The sequence below is a fragment of the Mastigoproctus giganteus genome, chromosome 7 (genome assembly GCF_048544385.1).
Source record: "Mastigoproctus giganteus isolate SK-2022 chromosome 7, ASM4854438v1, whole genome shotgun sequence".
NCBI lineage: Eukaryota > Metazoa > Arthropoda > Arachnida > Uropygi > Thelyphonidae > Mastigoproctus > Mastigoproctus giganteus.
Genome location: NC_143581.1, coordinates 127,047,135 through 127,069,780, shown reverse-complemented (window position 1 = coordinate 127,069,780; position 22,646 = coordinate 127,047,135). Strand labels below are relative to the sequence as shown.

Genomic DNA, 22,646 nt, shown 5'->3' with positions numbered 1-22,646 from the left:
GGGCTATTGCCGTAGCTGGTCAAATTAGACAAGAACCTGGACATCCTTCTGCTGCAGGAGCCCTACCTGCGCGGGTGCTGTCCGGGGTTACCCACTCAGCTACAAAATTGTTCATGTAGAGGGAGCCACCCCCTGGGCTGCGGTGGCTGTCAGGAATCCTGACATAACTGTGACAAGAATAACACACCTGTGCTTGGAGTGGGCAGCCTGCGCTCACATTGTTACTCCACTGGGAGAGCTATATATCATCTCTCTGTACTGCCGCCCAGGAGCAGACATCCAACCAGCCATCCAATACCTAAATCAAGTACAAATAGAACTTGTGGGTTCTAGGATCCTCGTATCTGCGGACCTAAACTGTCGGTCGCCATTGTGGCATAGTGAGACTCCTGAACGTCGAGGAACTAGGAATGGCCAATATATGGAGGAATTCCTGGCTAACAGCTGCTTCGTTGTCCTAAATCGACCAAACAATCTCCCACATTTAGTTCCACTCTCTGGGAGGTCACTATAGATGCAACAATGGCTACCAGATCCCTTGCTGGGCACCTAAATGATTGGAAGGTACAGGAAGACTGGACCTCCTCAGACCATAGGGCTATCACCTTCACGATGCACAGATCGCTTCACCGGGCTCCAACAAACAGCTACAAACTCAACAGATATGCCGTTGATAAGGCCAACTGGAACAACTTTAAAGAAGCCATAATTAGGAACACAGAGAACCTGTCTTCCAATAACCTCCACAACCAAACCCCCGATGAACACCAGCTTGCTGTCACTAATGCCATCCTACAAGCAGCTGACCAGTCGATCCGGAGAAGGGCCCCCCGGCCAGGCGCTGTGCCGTGGTGGTCGCAGGAACTTGACCTACTTAGGAGAGATATGAACAGGAAAAGACGTGCCTTCCAAAGAGCCAGATTTACCCGCCAGGAAATTTACCAGATTTTTTGCCAGGATTACCCGCCGCGACTGGGGGCTGAAAAGAAGAACCCTTGCAATACTTTACAAAGCAGCCATCATCCCTGCGATTGCATATGCTACTGGTGTCTGGCACCATAAGGCCTCTACGGCGGTAAATCGTCGGCTACTCAACATCATTCACCGACCGATTTATTAACCCTCACCAGAGCGTGCCGCACTGTATCTACTCATGCGCTGCAAGTACTCACTTGGACCCTCCCTCTTGATCTTGAAGTGATTCGCCTAGGCATGTTACAGCAGCTTAGACGCGGAAATCCAACTACCTTCCAGGATGACACCACAGACCCAACTGCAAATCGGACAGTGGAGAAGAAAACACTCCAGATCTATTTGCGATCGATTTGGCAGCAGCGCTGGACGACCTCCACAAAAGGGGAAGTCACGCGGAGGTTCCTCCCTGATCTACAACATATATACCCACAGTATCCGGTATGGCCTTGCCCTGGATTGTACAGTACGTATCTCCTAACAGGACATGGAGCGATCCGCCACAAATTACACCTTCTCGGACTCGAAAACAACCCAATGTGTGCATGTGGCTCTGTGGAGACCAGGGGACACCAGATGTATGACTGCGAATTTTATGAAGATCTTCGTGTTGAATTAATCATCCAAGTGCGCCTTAATCCCAAAAACCGGGAACACTACTTACTGGAAGATGAAGCCTCATATATAGCGTTCACCAAGTCTGCCCAGAACCTGTATGCTAGACGCTTGACCATTCCTCTGCCTGCAAACTTCGAATAGATGTGTCAAACAAAGCTTCTCAGTGACCCCCAACCAGATGTCAGGTTTGACTGCTTTATCCTTCATGCAAGACAAAACTGGAACTCTTATGAGAAGTGAGAAAACTCCACTTCCCAGAACATTGACTACCGGACGGGACAACAGTCCCATGAATGACTCCCAACTGTGACATTTTGCACAACCTGTTCAGCCAAACCAACATTGGATCGCCTCTGCTGTGCCTCAAGTTTTTCTGGATGGTGCGGACCTGACCCTGCGGTCTGGTTTGCTCCCACCCATGCACACAGGCCACATTGGCAACCTGAGCCAGCTCTCTTGCCTGGTTCACTGTCTCACCTCTTCCTGGCAGGGTGGGGGGACAGTAATCTGTCCCCTCCCCACCCTGCCACCCTATTTCTTCCCTCTGGTGGGGCATGGGCATGCCCCACTGTAAACTGGAGTTGCCTTCCCTTTCGGCTCCATATTTCTGTCTATTTGCCCCCCAGTCTACAGCCTTCACCCCACTCTATCTGATAGCAACGTGAACACGCCCCACACAATCTAAAATCACCAATCTAAATTAATTTTGCCCAACATTTTGGACTTCTAGCGCTCCCCGCAACGCGTACGCGATTTTTTTTTTTTTTTTTTAAGGTCCTAGCCACTGAAATCTTAGGAAATTAGGTGGCAGGACCTGCCAGAGTGAACTATATAGTAGTGAGTACCTGGTCTGCCTCCACGGGGCTAAAGTGGGACAACGTCGGGCCTCAGTAGGGGTCTGGCGGCTAAATGACCAGATGAACAACGGTACAAGGCATCAAATATATACAAAGTCCATACACTTTTAAATCTCTGGCTTTTCCAGTCAACTGGTTCACCCACAATGTAAACTACGCGGAGATGGGGGAAACTCCTGGTGCCGCTTGACCCTAAACACACTTTACACTTTACACTTTTCTTCCAGTTCATGTATTAATGATCTTGGTAAAACATCCCCCACCATTCCTAACACGCTCCATTCAATGCCTACTGTGGTCTTCCGTCAAAAGGACATCAGAAGGATTTTGATGAATCTTGATGCTAAGAAAGCTCCAGGTCCTGATGGTATTTCTCCACTTGTTCTCAAAACCTGTGCTCCTGAACTTACTCCTATTCTTTGCCGCCTTTTTTCACTTTCTTATTCCAAAGGTGTTTTTCCTTCTGCTTGGATATTTGCTCATATCCAGCCAGTTCCTAAAAAGGGTGACAAATCCCTCCCATCCAATTATCGTCCCATTGCAATTACTTCTACTCTTTCTAAAGTAATGGAGAAATCAATTAACGGCCAACTCTAAAACCACCTAGAAACCTTCCGTCTGATCAACGATCGCCAGTATGGATTCTGTCAGTGTCGATCCACTGGTGATATTCTGGCTTATGTTACCCATTTATGGACTAATTCAATGGAAAGGTTCGGTGAAACACAGGTAGTTGTTCTTGACATCTCAAAGGCTTTTGATCGTGTTTGGCATAAAGGTCTTATAAACAAGCTTCCATCTGTTTGCCAACTGTTTTTAATAATTGGTTATCCAGTTTTCTCTCTGATCGCTCACTGAGAGTGATGGTAGATGGCTCTCTGTCTTCTAACTTTTCCACTAATGCCGGTGTCCCCCAAGGTTCAGTTCTTTCCCCCACTCTTTTCCTCTTGTATATCAATGACCTTCCATTGACTGGAAATCCTATCCATAGTTTTGCCGATGATAGCACATTGCATTCAAGTTTCCATTTTGAGAAACGTCCTGCTCAATCAGCTTCAACTTCTCGAAAATCGGCTGCCAATTCCTTAAATGCCGATCTTCAGGTAATTCTCCAGTGGGGCAAAGACAACTTAGTTGATTTCAACCCTTCTTAAACTCAGTCTTGTCTTATATCTAGCAAAAAGGATTCTTCTGCTCCTATGCTTATCTTTAGTGACACTTCGATTTCTAGGCAAAATGATATATCTCTTTTGGGGATTAGCCTGACTTCTAATCTTTCTTGGCACAGCCACATTACAAATATTTCTTCCTCTGCATCTAAAAAACTTGGTTTTCTCTTTCGCTCTCGGCGTTACATTTCTTCCAAACAGCTGCTCACTCTGTATAAATCACAAATCCGCCCTGCCATGGAATATTGTTCCCACATCTGGGAAGGTGCCCCCAAAACCTCTCTCAGGCTTCTTGATCCCATTCAGAAGAGGGCAGTTAGGTTAATTAATGATTCATCTCTAACAGAGTCTCTCCACTCGCTTTCTCATAGACGCACTGTTTTTGCTGCATGCCTCTTCTACAGATACTTCCATGGGCACTGTTCTTCTGAATTGGCTTCTATAATTCCCTCTCTCTCTTTCAAAACAGTCCAAACACGTGCCGCCAACATCCATTTACTGTCCAACTTCAAACCCACAGAACCAACTTTTCATCTTCCTCATTTATTCATTCAACTGCCGTTTTCTGGAACAACCTTCCTTCATACGTATTTCCTGAAAATTACAATCTACAGAAGTTCAAGTCCAATGTCAACAAATATCTTCTTTTATCTTCTCAACCTCCAACCCAAGCACGGTACTAAGTACTATAGGTTCTAATACCTCTCGTGTTTGTTGTTCACATAAAAAAAAAAAAAAAAAAAAAAAACTCCAGGTGTAAACAGACCCGAATTCATCAATAACAGTAAGAATTTGTGTGAGCTTTCTTCACATGGCTGAGTCTGTCTCAAGCAAAGGTAGCATGGTTTTTTATTTCCAGAAACTTGAGTTTTCGTCCAGCAAACAGCAAATCAACCACAGAATGCAATTTACAGACATACATTGCAATATAGCCTAAATTGTTGATACACCTAAAATCCTATATCAACATTGTTTTAGCTTATACAGAAATCTGCAGTGTTGAGGCCAAGTCAATTTGAATTTTCTACACAAGTTCAAGTTAAATCTAAAAATTACTCCCTGCATCCACCTCACAAGTAATGGTCATAATTAGATTTAGCATTAGCATTAGTAGAGGCATGTGATGCAAGAAAGCAAGCTTATCGAGCATCAGCCAAAAAAAAAAAAAAAAAACCACACCACTCCCATTTCACCCCTCCGTTCGCTCGAAATACATGTCCAGTTGAGATTTAAATTTGTTTAGGCTATCAACTTCAAAAACAAGTGATGGAAGTCGGTTCCACCAACCAACCACCCACCCGCTGGCCAAAGGCAACTTTCAGCACAACTATCCGACATCCGTCCTTCCTCAATTTGAATTTATGCCCTCTGAGCTGATTATTCTAAGCAAGATGAAGAATCCCATTGGCATTGAGCATGTTCAAACCATTCAAAGCCTTATACACCTCTATCAGATCACCTCGCCGGTGCCTAGTCTCCAGACACTGTAATTTGCAAAACTTAAGCCTTTCTTCGTAAGAGCAACCCTTTGTTCCATTCACTAATCTTGTTGCCCTTCTCTGTACCCGTTCCAGCAGCTCTACATCCTTCTTGAAATGAGGCCTCCAAACCTGTATACAGTACTCAAGACGTGGCCTAATCATTGCCTTACACAAGGGAATAATCGCCTCCTTATCCCTGCTAGAAAAATTCCTATATATCATTGACAAGACACTATGAGCTACTCTTGTAGCTCGTCTGCAGTGCTCAGAGAACTTCATAACCGCACAATTACCCCCAGGTCCTTTTCATTCTCCACCACTGTCAGTGTAGTACCGCAGAGTTGATACGTTGCTCTGGGGTTACTGTTTCCCATATGTAGTACTTTACATTTGTCAATGTTAAACTTCATTTGCCACCTCTCAGCCCATCTGTTCAACCTTTTCAGATCCTGTTGCAGCAGCATAGCGTCAGTGGTGTCCTTAACAACCCTACCAACCTTTGTATCATCTGCAAACTTGGACATTAGACTTGATATCCCATAATCTATATCATTCATAAACACCGAAAACAACAACGGACCCAACACTGAACCCTGAGGAACTCCACTAATAACATTAGTCCACGTTGAGCAGTGTCCATTAATTACCACTCTCTGTCTTCTGTCTCTCAACCATCCCCTTATCCATAGCAGCAATTTGCCTCCAATTCCACACTGCTCCAATTTGTGCAGCAGTCTTCCATGTGCAACAGTATCAAAAGCCTTTCTAAGGTCCAAATATATAATATCAAAGTTATTCCCTGCATCCAGTTCTTTTGTGACTACATCATAGTATCCAATCAAATTGGTCAGGCAAGACCTGCCCTTAACAAAACCATGCTGCGTCTGAGCTATAACTGAATTCTTGTCTAGATGATCCTACAGTGCTTCTTTAACCAGTGCCTCCATTAATTTACCTGGAACAGAAGTTAAACTAACAGGTCTATAATTATGTGTCAGCCTTTGATCCTCCTTTGTGAATTGGGGTTACATTTGCACATCTCCAGTCTATGGGTACCTCCCCTGAGTCCAAAGAAGCTCTCATAATTATGGCTAGGGGTTTGCTTACTTCCTTTGCTGCCTCCTATAATTAGGACAGTTAAACAAAATTTTCTCCTTAAAAAATCATGCAATGTTTTGAAGGTAAAAAAAATATATATATCATGTTAACTGTATTACATCCTTAATCATTTCTTATTCCTACCACATAAGTCAGACCGAAAGTCATTACTGGAACTACCTGTATGTAATCGTGATACACCTGCTTAGTGATCCACCGGCACCAGGAGTTCCCCCATCTCGTTGTATACAGACTTACATAAGGGTTGTGTTCCGCGGAATCTTCGCGTAAGTCAGAATTTCCCTAAATGCTTATGCAGCACTCACAACTATTCGTTCTGAATTTGATTGAAGCAAAAAGGAAATGATCGGTGAACTTGTAAAGAGAATTATTTATTCAATTTTTTCATCTCATGCAGGAAAAATTACAAAGAGAGGAGACGGGCATAACAGTTTTACCTTTCGAACATCGTTGCCAACCTACCTCCTTACAAAAAGTGTAAAGCCACTCCCTGACAATATCTTAACTCTCCAGCTGATAAGCATGCAACTGCAGAAGTTGAGGGCTGTGGAGATTTAGAAGAGGGTTTTAACAAAACGTTACAAAATTTTCTGTAGCTGCAGAATCGGGGCACTGGCAACTTCACCGCATACTTTAATGTTTTAGAAACCACCTCGACGCTTAAACCTATCAAACTTCCATTTGCTTTTATTAGCATTAGTACAGGCATATGACGCATGAAAGCAAGCTTATGCAGCATCAGACAAAAAAAAAAAAAAAAAAAAAAACACTCCCATTTCACCAATTCGTTCATAATATACCTGTCAAAATAAGCCTTAAATTTATTTAGGCTATCAACTTCCACAACAAGGGATGGAAGTCTGTTCCACCAAACATCTACCCGCTGGCTAAAGGCAAATTTCTGTACATCTATCCTAAATCTGTCTTTCCTCAATTTGAATTCATGACCTCTCAGGTTATTATTCTGAGCAAGAGGAAGAATCCGATCGGCATTGAGCATGCTCAAACCATTCAAGGCTTTATACACCCCGATCAGATCACCTAGCCAGTGCCTAGTCGCCAGACGCTGTAATTTGCAAAACGTAAGCCTTTCTTCGTAAGAGCAACCCTTTGTTCCATTCATTAATCTTGTTGCCCTTCTCTGTACTCGTTCCAGAAGTTCTACATCATTCTTTAAACGAGGCCTCCAGACCTGTATACAGTACTCAAAGTGTGGCCTGACCATTGCCTTATACAAGGGAATAATCACCTCCTTATCCCTGCTAGAAAAATTCCTGTATATCATTGACAAGACACTATGAGGTTCACTTCCAGCCCGTCTGCACAGCTCAGAGAACTTCATATCTCCGGAACAATTACCCCCAGGTCCTTTTCATTCTCTACCACTGTCAGCGTAGTACCACAGAGTTCATATGTTGCTCTGGGGTTGCTGTTTCCCACATGTACTACTTTACATATGTCAAGGTTAAACTTCATTTGCCAACTCTTAGTCCATCTGCTCAACTTTTCTAGATCCTGTTGCAGCAGAAGCATACTGTTATTAATGTCCTTAACAACCGTGCCACCCTTTGTATCGTCTGCAAACTTGCACATTAAGCCTGATATACCATCATCAATATCATTTATAAACACAGAAAACAATAGACCCAACACTGAACCCTGAGGGACTCCACTAATAACATTAGTCCACGATGAGCAGTGTCCATTGATTACCACTCTGTCTTCTCCCGCTCAACGCTTAACCATCCCTTTATTCTTGACAGCAATTTGCCTCCAATGCCAAACTGCCCCAATTTGCGCAGCAGTCTTCCATGTGCTGTCATGTGCTGAAAGTCTATCAAAAGCCTTTCTAGGATCTAAATATATAATATCAAAGTTATTCCTTGCATCCAGTTTTTTGTGACTGCATCATAGTATCCAATCAAATTGGTCAGGCAAGACTTCCCCTTAAAAAAACCATGCTGTCCGAGCTGTAACTGAAGTCTTCTCTAGATGATTCTGCAGCGCTTCTTTAACCAGTGCCTCCATTAATTTTCCTGGAACAGAAGTTAAACTCACAGGTCTTAATTACTTGTATCAGCTTTTGATCCTCCTTTGTGAACTAGGGTCACATTTGCACATCTCCAGTCTATGAGTACCTCCCCTGAGTCCAAAGAAGCTCTCCTAATTATGGCTAAGGGTTTCCTTACTTCCTTCGCTGCTTCCTTTAATATAACTGGATAGATCCAAAAACACCCCAGGTGCCTTTTTTTATGTTTATCCTTAACAATTTCTCCTCCACTTTTCTCTCAATTATTACCAAATCATCGAGCTCACTGCCAGAGTTTACTTCACCTCTGGCATTCCCTTCCTCAATATGTCCTCATGTGTGAATGTAGATGCAAAATACTCCTTTAGTATGTTAGCCACCTGAGCAGGATCCTCCACTGTGGAACCGTCAATATCCATTGGACCAATCTGATTCATCCCTTTCCTTCTACAGTTTTCATAAGTAAAGAACTCTTTTCTGTTTTTCTTTGCCTCCTTTGTCAAGGATTTCTCATAAATTGCCTAATCTCCTTTGTGACTTGGTTACAGACCATCTTATGTCTATCATAGGCTTCCCTGTCATCCTATCATAGGCTTCCATGTCACCCATTAATTTATATGTATCCCATGTATTTTTCTTCTCTCCTATATATCTAATTAGTTCATCTGACATCCATTTAGGCCAAAATCTTGAACAATATTTCTTAGTTGGTATGTAAAGCCTAGTAGCTTACAAGATAAGTTCTTTGAATGCTTCCAATTTTGAATTTGCTGTTGGTAACATCATCAGTTGGTCGCACTATATAGAATTTAAATACTGTCTCAGACCATCGTAGTCGCCTTTACGAAAGCAAAAACCCTTCCCTTTACCCCTAATGGTAGTTACCTCTTTGAGTAAATCCCAATTCAGCACACTGTCATCACTGCCATATAAAGGAACCACTAGGTTCACTGCGGCACTAGGCACACTGATCACTGCAGATAAAGGAACCACTAGGTTTCTTTATCCGCAGATTCTTAATGCATGAAGAATCACTACTGATAATGAAATCGAGTGTGTTACTCCCTCTGGATGCCTCCCGAACATGCTAATGTAGAAAACAATCATCCAATAAATCCACAAAAGCCTTGCTAGTGTGTGTGAGTGACCAAACCACAAATTCCAGTCAATATCTGTGAAATTAAAATCCCCGATTATAACACTCTGATTTACTGGCCCACTCTATCTCCCTGTACAGTGTCTTATACTCATCAGAGGCATTAGGCCTATAGCAGACTCCTCTCAATTTTGATCTCCCAATGCTTATGTCACACCAAACTTACTCGACACTGCACTGTCCAGTGATGTCGACTGACTTCACTTCCTTGGATTTTGTGTGTTTCTTAAGTAACAGCATAACCCTCCGCCCTTCCTATACACATTGTACTCCCCAATTGCAGTTCTGCATTCCTTATATCTGTGTGCCACCAGATCTCTGATATCCCGATAATATCTGCCTTTGATGTTTTGAGCAATACCTCTGATGTTTTGAGCAAATAAATTCATGAAATTTATTTACCAAACTCCTAGCATTGTTGTACACGCAAGTATACATGCACGTTTTCCTATTCTTAGCTACCCTAACACAATCCATGTGTTTACTTGTGCTGCAATGACTCCCAGCAGTCTTTGAAATATCCTGAATCTTGTTTTTCAGGCTGCTACTCATTCCAATAGAAGCAGTGCAAAAATCACTTTCACCTCTGCCATTGGCTACTGTTAATCTATTAGCCACGAACTTGGCTTGCGTTTCGCCGTACTTATCCTTAATATCTTCATAAATACTTCTTGCTTTTGCTTGAATGGCCATTGGACTCACAGGCTAGTTAGTTAGTTATTTGGGTTTTAGGAGCATTAGCAACTAAGGCCATATTGCTCCTGGATATGCGATGGTCATTCCCTGATCTTTCCGCATCATCTGTATTTGGTGACGGGCTGGAACCCCCCGGTCTAATCAAGAAGCGTGTCTACGCACTGCTGCTCCTTCCCACCTAGCTACGGAGCCGCCTGACTCAGAGGCACTTGATTTTGAATCTGATTTTCCATCCACATTATTAATAGCTTTTCCATCTTCGATATAGCACCTAAACGCTGTTTCTGATCACTGTTGATCGTAAATGAGTTGATCCTTTAACAGGGTCTTTTATACGTGCATTAACCCTTCAAATACTGTAGTATTAACTGTTGAAGCAGCAAGACCTAATTTTGCGCGATAGATAACAAGCTTTGTCCTGCTTCGAACTTCTTAATCATCATTTCTAAATCAATTTTGTTTCAATTCCTAGCACTGCCAGCACTGGCACTTTCTGTGGTCCCTTTGCGATTGTAATAAGTAAATAGGAATTAAGAGAAAATTCTAAAACTTTATTTACGTTTTTTATATAAGTGAAGGGGAACTCCTAAAAGAAAAAATCCTATAAATAGATAAACCTGTAAACATAGGGAAACACCAACACTTCCACGTGTCATTGATTATTCCTTACTAAATATTTTTCATAATTAATTAAATCATTACGAAAAACATGACTTAAAGAAAAATCACTTTTTCTGTAGATTGGTTACAATATCATCAAGAGAAGCAATTTTTGAGACACCGACATACTTTGTTTTATCTCACTATCTAGTTGAAGTCTGTTATTATTATTGCTCTATTATTATTTCTCCCTGCTTGGGGGTACACCACGTGACGGGTATTGCTACCAAGTACACAGGGTGGTTGGTGTTATGTCTGATATTATTGTTGTTTGAGGAACTCAGGAAATCCTACAGGTGCTCAGGATTGCGACTTTCTGGAGTTCCTTGTAGGTGTTCGTCCTACTTCCTAATTTTTAGGGTCTTTGGCACCATACCTGTGGGTGACACGATGATCAGGATGATCGTTAATTATTGCATATACCATATCTCTTTGATCTGTCTTGGCACCATACCTGTGGGTGATATAATGATCAGGATGATCGTTACTTATTGCATATACCATATCTCTTTTATCTCCTGTCTTAGGTTCGTGTACTCCCTGATTTTTTCCCCATGGGTTTTCTGCAGGTTGCTAGTGTTGGGTACCGCTTTGTCAATCAGATGGGTAGCTTTTTAGACACAGCGTAGGTTTGTTAAAGGGAGGTCTTGTCTGACCAATTTGATTGGATAGTACGTTATGATGTACAAAGGAACTGGACTTCAAAAATAATTTTGTTATCATATACTTTGATTTCAGGAAAGCTTTTGATACTGTTACACATGGAAGACTGCTGTCCAAATTGGAGAGATGGTATTAAGGGTAAGTTGTAACATTGGGTAAAGAGATGGTTGAAGGGGAAACAACAGACAGTGGTAAACAATGGACACTGCCCTTCATGCACAAACGTTATTATTGGAGTTCCCCAGTGTTCAGCGCTGGGCCCATTGTTCTTTTTTGTATTCATAAATGATATTGACTGAGGTATATCAGGATTAAAGTTCAAGATTGCAGATGATACAAAGGTTGGCACGGTTGTTAAAGACAATAAAGACAATACGCAACTCCAACTGGATCTAGAAAAGTTGGGCAAATGGGCTGAGAAGTGGCAACTGAAGTTTAATATTGACAATTGCAAAGTACTGCATATGGGTAGCAATAACCCAAGAGAAAAGCACCAACTATGTGATACTACACTCAGGGAAGTGGAAAGTGAAAAAGAGCTGCGGGTAATCGTGCAGTCAATTATGAAATTTGCTGACAGTGCAGGCGGGCTGCCAGGGTAGGTCATGGAGCCTTGTCAATGATATACAGGAATATTGATAGCAGAGACAGGGAGGTTAATATTCTATTGTACAAGACAATGGTAAAGCCTCACCTAGAGTACTGTGTTCAGGTCTGGTGGCCTTATTTTAGGAAGGATGTAGAGTTGCTAGAACGAGTACAAAGAAGACAACAAGATTGCTGAGGGGAACAAAGGGGTGCTCTTACCAAGAAAAGCTTAAATTCTGCAAATTGCAGCACCTGGAAATTAGGTGGAGCACCTGGAGACAAGGTGGTCTGATTGAGGTGTATAAAGCCTTGAATGGGTTGAGCAAGCTGAATGCTCAGATTAAGAACCTCAATGGGTATAGATTCAAATTGAGGAAAGACAGTTGTAGAATAGATGTGGGGAATTTTCCCTTTAGTCAGCGGGTTAGTTGATTGGTGGAACAGGCTTCAATATTTTGTTGTGGAAGTTGATAGCCGAAATAAATTTAAGGCTGAGCTGGACAGGCATTTGGAGCGAATGGAAGATTGAAATGGAACGGTTTTTTTTTTTTTTTTTTGGCCAATGCTACATAAACTTGCTTTATTGCAATGTATGCCTCTTCTAATGCCAATGCTAATTTCTGGTGCTGATTGCCTGGTCTTGAATAGCAAATTGGATCCCCTCGTCTCGGAGAAAAGCGTCCTGCTTGTGAGCTATGCAAAGAAAGCAATTTTATCTACGTGACTTTGATTGAGATCATTGTAGTGTCTGTTCGGCTAGCACAGTAGTATCATCACCGTCCCCACACCGGGTGGAAAAAGCCCGGGTTCGATTTCCGTGGACGACGCGAGGAACTTTAATGGGTTTTTTTCAATACTTGGCTGAGTTAGTCGGTCTCAGGCGTGGACAGCAAAGTCTTTTTCAAGAAAAACTGGTGTTTTTCGTGCAACAAACAGACAAATCGACCATAGAACACTCCCAATCAACAGACATAAGACATAGTACGGCAGATGAAATTAATTATTTGGGTCGCCTAAATAAATAATAGTTTGGTTTTTTTGTAGATCATTATAGTGTCGGTCATGGAGTCTTACTAGCTTCCTTTGTACCTTCTGATTAGGAGGGACTCCTCGCTTAATTTGATTGGGGTATATCGCTTGTCTATCTTCTGTATGGCTCGATGGAGTGCTGCTGTGTGTTTCGGGAAGTAATCCTTGAGGTTACAAATCGCTGTTTTCTGTTGCTCGATGCGTTCTATCAGGCCCCTCCCTCCTGCTTTCCGAGAAGCTGTCAGTCTCTCCACTGCCGACTTTGGGTGGTGTTGGTTGCTCTTGGTCATCATTGTCATTGTGATTCTCATGATATCTTCCAGCTCGGTGTTAGTCCAATCTATGATCCCGAAGGAGTATGTTAGCTCCGGGGGAACATAGGTGTTTATGGCTTTAACTGTTCCCTTCGTTCAGCTTTGGTTTCAGCAGGCTTCTGAGTCTCTGGTGGCATTTTTTCGGTCAAGCAGGCCTTAATTTCCTTGTGCTGTAACTGCTGAGCCTGCATCATCCTCAAGTATTTGTAGACCTCTCCCTCTGCCATGGCTTCGATCTCTTTATTAGTGTGCAGCTAGTAGTTTCGCTTCACTAATTTCCCCTTGTGTAATCCATGGGTCCTGTATTTGTCCAGACCAAATTCCATCCTAATATCATTGCTGTATTCATCGGTGATCCGGAGTGGTTGCTGGTGCTGCTTCTCAGTTACCGCGTAGTACTTTATGTTATCCAGGTACAGCAGGTGGGTGAGGGTGTACATGTACTTGTTTCCTTCTTTGAGATTATACTTGTTGCTTTTGAGTATGGTGGTAGCATGCTATGTGATAGACAGAACCACAGTGTGCTCAGGGTATCTTTCTGAAAGATTCCTCTCCTCATGGGGCGTCTCCCTGAAAGATTTCACTCCTAATGGGGATTTTCCTGGTTGTGATGGTTTCGGCCTTAATGGTGGTACTCCATTTCGCCATCGTTTCTCTGACGAATTTTGTCACTATGGGATTGACTTCGTAGATGTTCAGCGCCTGTATAGGCCAGCTATGAGGTACGGAGTTCAAGGTCTTGCGGTAATCGATGTAGGCTGTGTACTTTTGCGGCGCTTCTTGTAGGCGCTTCCTCCCTAACCGCGGCATCTATAGTTAATTGCTCCTTGCATCCTTTGCTCAGCCGCTTGCATCCTTTCTGCTATTCGGCCATTATTTTCTGGCTCTCCAAATGGTGTCTTCCTTTCCTTGACCAGGTTGTGGGATTTAAACTTTTTTTTTGCTCGTTCGGACTTGGGCTGGGTCTTTCTAGACCAGGAAAGCTCTTCTCTCACTCTAGATGTTTCATTTATTTATTTTATTTATTATTATTATTTTTATTAGTTTTTGTTTGTTTGGATTGTTGTTCTAGCAATCCATCCTGAATTTGGACTTCCCTGGGCTGGGATAGTCCTTCTCCTCTTTTCTCCTTCCCTCTCTTCATCTTGTACAAGTTTTTCTTTCCTCCCTGTGAAACTCATTCCCCAGGGAGGTGGGCGTGCAGTTCAGATAGTAGCGGAAGCCTGCCCTCCCTCTGCTAGAGACGAGTACCTGGAGGAAGTCGTCCAGGTGATCATTGCTTCGAGGTAGCCAAAAGGCCAAAACACAACATCACACTACAGAACACCCACATAAGCTCACAAACACAGTTTTTCTTTCCTATCACTTCCTCCCGTGCGGGATGAAAATCTTTTAAACTTTTTTTTTCTCTCTGTCTCTCTCTCTGGCTTTCCTTTTCATCTATCTTCATCCAGAATGGGATATTCCTATGTGGAATGAATTTTTTTTTTTTTACACGTCAGATACTGGCCTTACCTTGAACTGAACAGAGCAACGAGGCGGAGGTGAAATTTAGTCCTAGCCCACACACACACACACACACACACACAAAGTGGTCTGATATCTTCCTGGTTATGCAGCTGGTCAGGGTCTTGTACATTATTGGGAGGCAGGTGATTGGCCTATATTTCGCCGGGTTTCTTGTTATTTCTTGTGCGTGGGTCTTGCATTTGTCTTGCAGTTGCATTTTATTATTATTATTATTATTATTATTAGCCATATAGTGCAAGGAAACCTGAAGCTTATGCTGCACCAGCTAAAAATAAATTTCCAAGTTACCCAGAGAGAGAGAGAGAGAGAGAGAGAAAGAGAAAGAGAAAGAGTAGAGGGAACCACCAAGAAACGGAAGAATGGTGATATCCAGCTCAGGACTCTGGGTGTGCCAAGCCCATACTCACCAGATGTAAGCCCCTGGGGTTATTTTTATTATTATTATTATCCGTATGATGCAAGAAAGTGTGAGACTTATGCTGCACCAGCTAAAAAAAAAAAAAAAATTCCGAGTTTCCGTTAGTGAGAGAGAGAGAGAGGAATCATCAAGAAAGAGAATCATGATGATGATATCCAGCTCATTGTGATCATGTTTGCGAATTGAATTTTGATTTTATTAAACAGCGATTGTAATACGCAAAAATAAGATTAATATCATCCGCAGGCTGTAAAAATAAAACAGAAATTTACACTTTATTACCTTACCAATTAATAAAATTTAATGATTTGAGAAAATAGAAAGAAATTATCCACAAGTTAGCAAAATAAAAATAAACTTACACTTACGTACGTATCTTAATTAATATACATACTAACTAAATATAACATATTGTAATCTGATATTTTTCTTCACTGACTTTGTTGGGGGGGGGGGGGTTGTAAAATTTAAAACAGTAAAAAAAGATAAGCTTCAACCTTTAACAAGGAACACCGCATGCACAAATTACAACATGACAAGTGCAAGTGAGACAGAGTCAAAAGTTCACGAAGTTTACTTATAGGTATGAAGAAAGAGAAGTTATAGGTATGAGAATTCTAAATATTTATTCATGCCTTTTTATATTATTGAAGATTTTATCGAAGGGAAAACATATTTCACCACAATAACATAAAAACCCAAACAAAGCAACCCCAGGGGATCACTTCTGGTGAGTATGAGCTTGGTACATCCAGGGTCCTAAGCTGGATATCATCATTCTTTTCCTTTTTGGTGATTCCCTTCTACTTCCTCTCTCTCTCTCTCTCTCTCTCTCTCTCTCTCTCTCTCTCTCTCTCTCTCTCTCTCAGGGTAACTTAGAATTTTTTTTTTTACTGGTGCACCATGTGGCTAATAGTAATAGTAATAATTCCAGTTATCCATGTTATCGCAAAAGCAATTAGATTGTGTTTACTACTCGTTTATAATAACTAACAAAAACTCCCAATATACTGGAAACTGAAAATTAACGATATCACGATAAAGATTGGAAGATGGGATAAACTTAAATAGAAAGGTTGCAAGAACGTTTGCTGATGCTATCGAGGCAGTGTTAGGTGGGTCGGAAAACTGCAAGATTGGGGGAATACAAGGAATAATAGATTAATAATGGCCACTGCAGAGGTGAAAGTGATTCTTGCACTGCTTCTATTGAAATGGGCAGCAGCCTGGAAAATAAGATGCAGCATATTTCAGAGACTGCTGGGAATCATTGGGGTACAAGTAAACACATGGGTTGTGTTAGGGTAGCTAAGAAAAAGAACAGGTGCATGTATACTTGCGTGTACACCAATGCTAGTAGTTTAGTAAATAAATTTGATGAATTTGAGGTATTGCTCAAAACATCAAAGGCAGATATTGTTGGGATTTCAGAGACGTGGTGTCACACAGATATAAGGAATGCAGAACTGGAATTTGGGGAGTACACCGTCTACAGAAAGGATAGACAGGATAGGAAGGGAGGAGGGGTTCTGCTATTAGTTAAGAAATACATAAAATCCAAGGAAGTGAAGCCAGTCGACATTGCTGGACAGTGCAGTGTCGAGTCAGTTTGGTGTGACATGAGCATTGGGCGATAAAAATTGAGAGTAGGAGTGTGTCATAGGCCTAATGACTCTGATGAGTATAATACGAAACTGTACAGGGAAATAGAGTAGGCCAGTAAATCAAAGATTATTATAATGGGGATTTTAATTTCCCAGATATTGACTGGAATTTGGGGGCTGGTCACTCACACACCAGCAAGGCATTTGTGGATTTATTGGGTGATTGTTTTCTACATCAGCATGTTCGGGAGTCAAATAGAGGGAGTAATACTCTTTATTTGATTATCAGCAGTGATTCTTCATGCATTAAGAATCTGCAGATAAATGAACCACTAGGTGGAAGTGATCACAGTTTGCTGAAGTGGGATTTACTCAAAGAGGTAACTACCATTAGGGGTAATGGAAAGGGTTATTGCTTTCGTAAAGGCGACTGTGATGGCCTGAGACAGTATTTAAATTCTATACAGTGGGACCAACTGATGATGTTACCAACATCAAATTGAAAATGGGAAGCATTCAAAGAACTTATCTTGCAAGCTACTAGACTTTACATACCAACTAAGACATATTGTTCAAGGATTAGGCCTAAATGGAAGTCAGATGAACTAATGAGACATATGGCAGAGAAGAAAAATGCATGGGATACATACAAATTAACACGTGACACAGAAGCCTATGATAGATACAAGTTGATCTGTAACCAAGTTACAAAGGAGGTTAGGCAGGCGAAGGCAGATTACGAGAAATCCTTGGCGAGGGATGTGTTGGGGGGGGGGAATTAATTGCTATATAATCACGGCAACCAGATTGTGGGGGGGAGTGAATTGCTAGAATATTCTATAATTGTTATAAAAGCTGTCATTAAGTTATATTTGCATGATTAAATTTTTCTCCTTAATCAGTAATCTTCCCCAACATAGTTATGGCTTACTCTGTGTGTCTAGTGGCTTTTGTTTAGGACCAGATTTCGTATATCCTAATACATAATAGATGAGATGAATAATCTATTTCCTCTACTATGCATGCGATTTGAATCTGTTTCTTGCGTTGTGTAACTAAGAAAGAATTTCAATTGATATTTTAATGAAATTACCTTTCTTAGCGCAATAATTTTTAATTGAACTTAATCAACCCCAGGTGAATACTGATGTGATCTGAAGTCAGCAACGAGGCAGTAATTGTAACAAAACAATCATTTAATAAAATATATATAAAACACATTACAAAAAGAAAATACACATATATATATATATAACTCATTCACACTTTTATAACATTTCATCCTCTTATTAAAGATTAAGAAATTATTATCATTTGATTTAAACCATTTTTAGATTATACCATGATTCCTTATAATTATATTTCTCTTACAAGAGCCATACCATTAATACAACAATTTATACGATCCATAAACATATATATATATTTCTATTGACCTTTTTTGAATATCAACTGGGTACCATCGTCTTTTCTCCCCTTTCTCTTCTGTTTAATATTTACGACCTTTAGTATTTGTGAACGTTTCAACATTTAAAACATTTATTATTTTAAGTGTATACATTAGGATATCAGATCTTTATGTTAACCAGTTAATATTCATGGTACCTAACTGTTGTACCGCGGCATGTATATAATTCATGGGTAACATATATAAAACATAGAAAGAAATCAATTTAGAAAGGAATCATCTTTAAAAAGGTGCGTCACCGTAATATTCCATTTAAACTATTTCTCGTTCTCACACATACATGATGAAACATTTTAGCTTACCGTTTTCCCGTATCTTCCCTCTTTCGATTGAGATTTCCTCCTTCTCAGGATGTTTCCCTCTGCTTGATTCTACCGCTGGAATTGCTTGACTTTTCCACGATGACTTTCACGCACAATTCTACTAGGTAAGGTTTACACGACAGACAAAAGAGTCGCGACTGTTTGAATCTTCTAAGATGAACTATTTTCTAATTCTTCTCACTAATACTATACTATCTGTTTCTCTTTCATACGCGCTTCTTCTCTCCCCTCTACCCCCTAATACACTCTCCATCTGCTTTATATATTCAGGGTCACATCCTTCGGGTATCTTTCCATCGCTCATCTCATTGGATGGTCTAATTCCAAGGCCAGAATTTTAGGTAATCTCAGTTGCTATGTCATGGTCAAAGCATCTGTTGACTCTTCTTCTAGACCACTTAACGAGCAGCAAACCTTGTGTACGTCATGGCTACTTACACTGGTGTTACTTTTCTGACCATTTTTGGACAAGCGAGATGTTATTCAATATCACCATCATTCGGAAAGAACTCAAGGTATTTTGTTGTTTATGCGGGGAGGAACTGTCCTTCCCCTGTTATAGCATCTTCCCATCGTTGTAGAATGCTCATGTGTTTATAGGAGAAGACACTTTTCCCTTGACATCTTGACCCTCCAACGGAAGTTTATACAGCCGAAACTGTACTGTATATACTTTTTCCAAAGCAAGGTTACGAGTGGGCTGGGCCTTTAGAGGATGTTTAATATTCTATTTCTAATTTCGAATAACATTTACTTGACTTTACTGATTTCCGTCCTTGCTGATGGTATTACAATTTCTATGAATTTCAACACAATTCAAATATACATCAGCATCCAGGGAAATCAGACTAATAGTTAATTTATCCATTACTGAATATTTAATTAATCCGAAAAAGGAAAGGTGGGATTCATACCGCTCGTAACACTGCTCTCTCCCCCGAGAAAAAGATTTAGATTACGGGATGAAAATCCAGGAACTCAATCTTTGGTAAGCTTTTGGGAAAGTAGGTGCGACTTCAAACAACAAAAAAAAATGATTCCTTCCTTTACATAAAATAATTATTTGATATCATTACTAAATAATTGAAGATTAACATGGGTATATTTACTTTATCATTATATCAATGTAGCAATATAGATTATTAGAATACTTCTAAGTCATTAACATAAGTAATACAATGTTATATAAGAAAAGCATACATAATATTATTCTGAGACATTATTTATTTCTTGAATAATCACCATTCCTTTGCATTCGGGATTCACTATAGTCCTGAACATTTAGTCTTAGATAAAAACTGTTCAAAAAAACTGAGTGTTCAAATACATATCTCTTATGTTCTTTCATTTCCTTTGTATTACTGTCCTTAATCACGCACTTGCTTCAGCTATGATTATACACTCCAGTCTAATCGTCCACTTCTTCAGTTTCGATTCGGTATCTGCATCTTTTCTTGCTTCAAACACTTCCATGAGTGAACAACTTTGTTTTCTTTCACAATTAGTCTGTCTTTTCTTATCTTCCAAATCACTCAGAAGAGATGATACATATAATAAAAAAAAATACTTTAATATATATTCTCTCAGCATATTTATGAACAATGAATTATTTGATTACTAAAATACATATAGTAATAAATGACAAAGACATAAACCAAACTTTCAGCTTCACCAAAGAAACAGAATATATCTAATAGAAAATGATAAACCATTAAAAGGAATGTTTATTTCCTTCTTCTTATTCTCTTCAACGATTGAGTTCTCTTCATCTTTTACTTGACCAATTCGAATAAAACACATCACTATTGGTAACACTTGTGATGATTTTAGCAAACTGGAATTGAAGATCTCTCTTGAATAGGACGTATAGCACAAAGATATAATAATGTGAGTATTGCATGATTACACCAAGAAAAATCAAAAGAAAATGTTTTATTAGAAGACTCAGTGATTAAGACGTTCACAAGTTCAGAACGATTCCAATTAAGTGGCAGTCTATTCTGATCTAAATGGGAACTTCTTGTCTTTCATCTTCTCTTCTCAGATCTAAGCTATTAATGTCCTCTTCGTCAGTGATGTTTCTACAATAATATATTTGGTAAGAGTTGCTTATCTCTTCCATGTTATTTTCACGTTTTCGTAATTTCCACAACACAGTTCCTAAAGTTATGATGATTAAAAGTCCGGCTGGGACTCCTAACGTGGAAAAGATAGCTTCTTTTGACCAGTTTCTTTCTAAAGGTATGGTGAGTTTTAAATAACCCCATTTATTCCATGCGTGACACTGATAATGACCGAAATCTTCTACACGTACAGACCTAATCATAAGTGAACTACTGAGATTTCTTATTCCTTGTATTTCTATATGTGTGGTCAAATCATCCAAATTTGGGCCTTTCCAAGTCAGATTTTCGACAGGAGGCACATTTTTGAAAATGCAACGAAGTTGAACATCATCTCCAAGACTTGCGAGATGTGAACTGCATATGCCTTCTGGTGGTTCCTTCAGATAAATTAAAACTTCGTCTTTTACCGACGGAAAATTCGGGATCACTCCTTCACATGAATAACGACCTGATGTTCTTGGCGACATTTTGGGGATCGTTAGAGTAGAAATAATGCTATCTTGAATGAGCTTATCTTCAAAGTACCATTTTACTGTAGGCAATGGAAATCCTCTGACATCGCACTGCAACACAACTGGGTTATCATAGGTTGTGGCAATGTCACTAAGTTTCGTGTTCAAGGTGGGGCCGTATATGATACCGTCATCATAAACGAGGCTTGAGCTGATCCTAATTCATTTCGTACAACGCATGTGAAATTGTTATTGTGATTTTCTCTTCTAATATTCCTGATTATAAGCGTAGCATTTCCTTCCTTTATTAATCGCTCTTCTCCTTTGAACCATTGATATGAGAAAACGTCAGGATTTGCTAACGCCTCACATTTCAACTTAAAATCATCATGTTCCCGTGCAATTCTTGAAGTTGCTTTCATGGTAACTCTTGGTTTATATTTAACGATGATTGTTATGGAAATCATCAAAGGGTGGGAATAAGTCACATGATTTGCAATACATGAGAAAGCCTTTTTATCATATTCTGGTATCAGAGTAGTTATCCATCTCAAATGGGAAGTCATTCTAATTTTATCTGACCACGGCTCATGGCTAGATTGTAACGATCCTTTTATCATTGAACCATCGTATTTAATCCAGCTTAATGAAGCGGGTGGCTTTCCTGCTAGAGACTTACATGTGAGAGTAGCTTGGCCCCCTTCGTTTCCACTGAGAAACGAACCTTCCCCTATCACAGGAGGTAGAGGAGTGACATAAACTGTCAGATTAGCTGTGCTGGATCGGAACTGACGTCCATCCTCGGTATTAACCCGACAATAATAGTCACCCTCATCTGTTAACTGTAATTCAGAAATCTGCAGTGAAAAATCATTCTCTTTAGGAGAACCAACAACTTTATAGTCAGGGAGACCACGGGGCCTATAGTAACTGTCTATATTCTTTCCATTGACAAACCAAGCTACATTAGCTGTAATATTACGAATAAGTCTGCATGGGAAAATCACGTTCTGTCCTGCTATGGCTTCTCTATCAAGCGGTTGAAGAATAAAGATATTAGCGTGCATAGATGTAGTATACTTCAAAATTAGCAATATGACCAGCCAGAACTCTTTCATTTGCACCTCCATCTTCCTATGGAAAGAAATTTTCGTTTTTCTGTATCTTCCCTCTTTGAGTAAACAATTGCCGTTTGGGTATCGAGCTTTTAGGTGACAAAAAAAAATTATCTCTCTCTCTTTTTTTTTTCGAAGGAGAAAACAGGCGGCCCTTACTCTAAACAAAAAACTAGATCTTGTGTATTATATTTCTTAATTTTCTGCCCAAGATAAACGGCTGGCCTTGAAAAGTTCAAAGCACTTATAGCTACAAGTC

General features: G+C 40.3%; 2 protein-coding genes across 2 annotated transcripts; both read right to left on the bottom strand.

Annotated features, from left to right (window-relative positions):
* Nucleotides 1-20,699: 20,699 nt before the first annotated feature.
* Nucleotides 20,700-21,287, bottom strand: LOC150083185 (basigin-like). The gene has a single exon (XM_090378423.1). The coding sequence runs from the start codon at nucleotides 21,285-21,287 to the stop codon at nucleotides 20,700-20,702; it is 588 nt and encodes a 195-aa protein (XP_090234549.1).
* A 149-nt stretch (nucleotides 21,288-21,436) lies between these two features.
* Nucleotides 21,437-22,402, bottom strand: LOC150083184 (irregular chiasm C-roughest protein-like). The gene has a single exon (XM_090378422.1). It carries the CDS (start codon nucleotides 22,400-22,402, stop codon nucleotides 21,437-21,439), a length of 966 nt encoding a protein of 321 aa, XP_090234548.1.
* Nucleotides 22,403-22,646: the final 244 nt, after the last annotated feature.

Excerpts from the sequence above, each read along its gene's own strand:
- LOC150083185 (XM_090378423.1), bottom strand. The coding sequence starts at position 21,287 with ATGTCGCCAAGAACATCAGGTCGTTATTCATGTGAAGGAGTGATCCCG.
- LOC150083184 (XM_090378422.1), bottom strand. The coding sequence starts at position 22,402 with ATGGAGGTGCAAATGAAAGAGTTCTGGCTGGTCATATTGCTAATTTTG.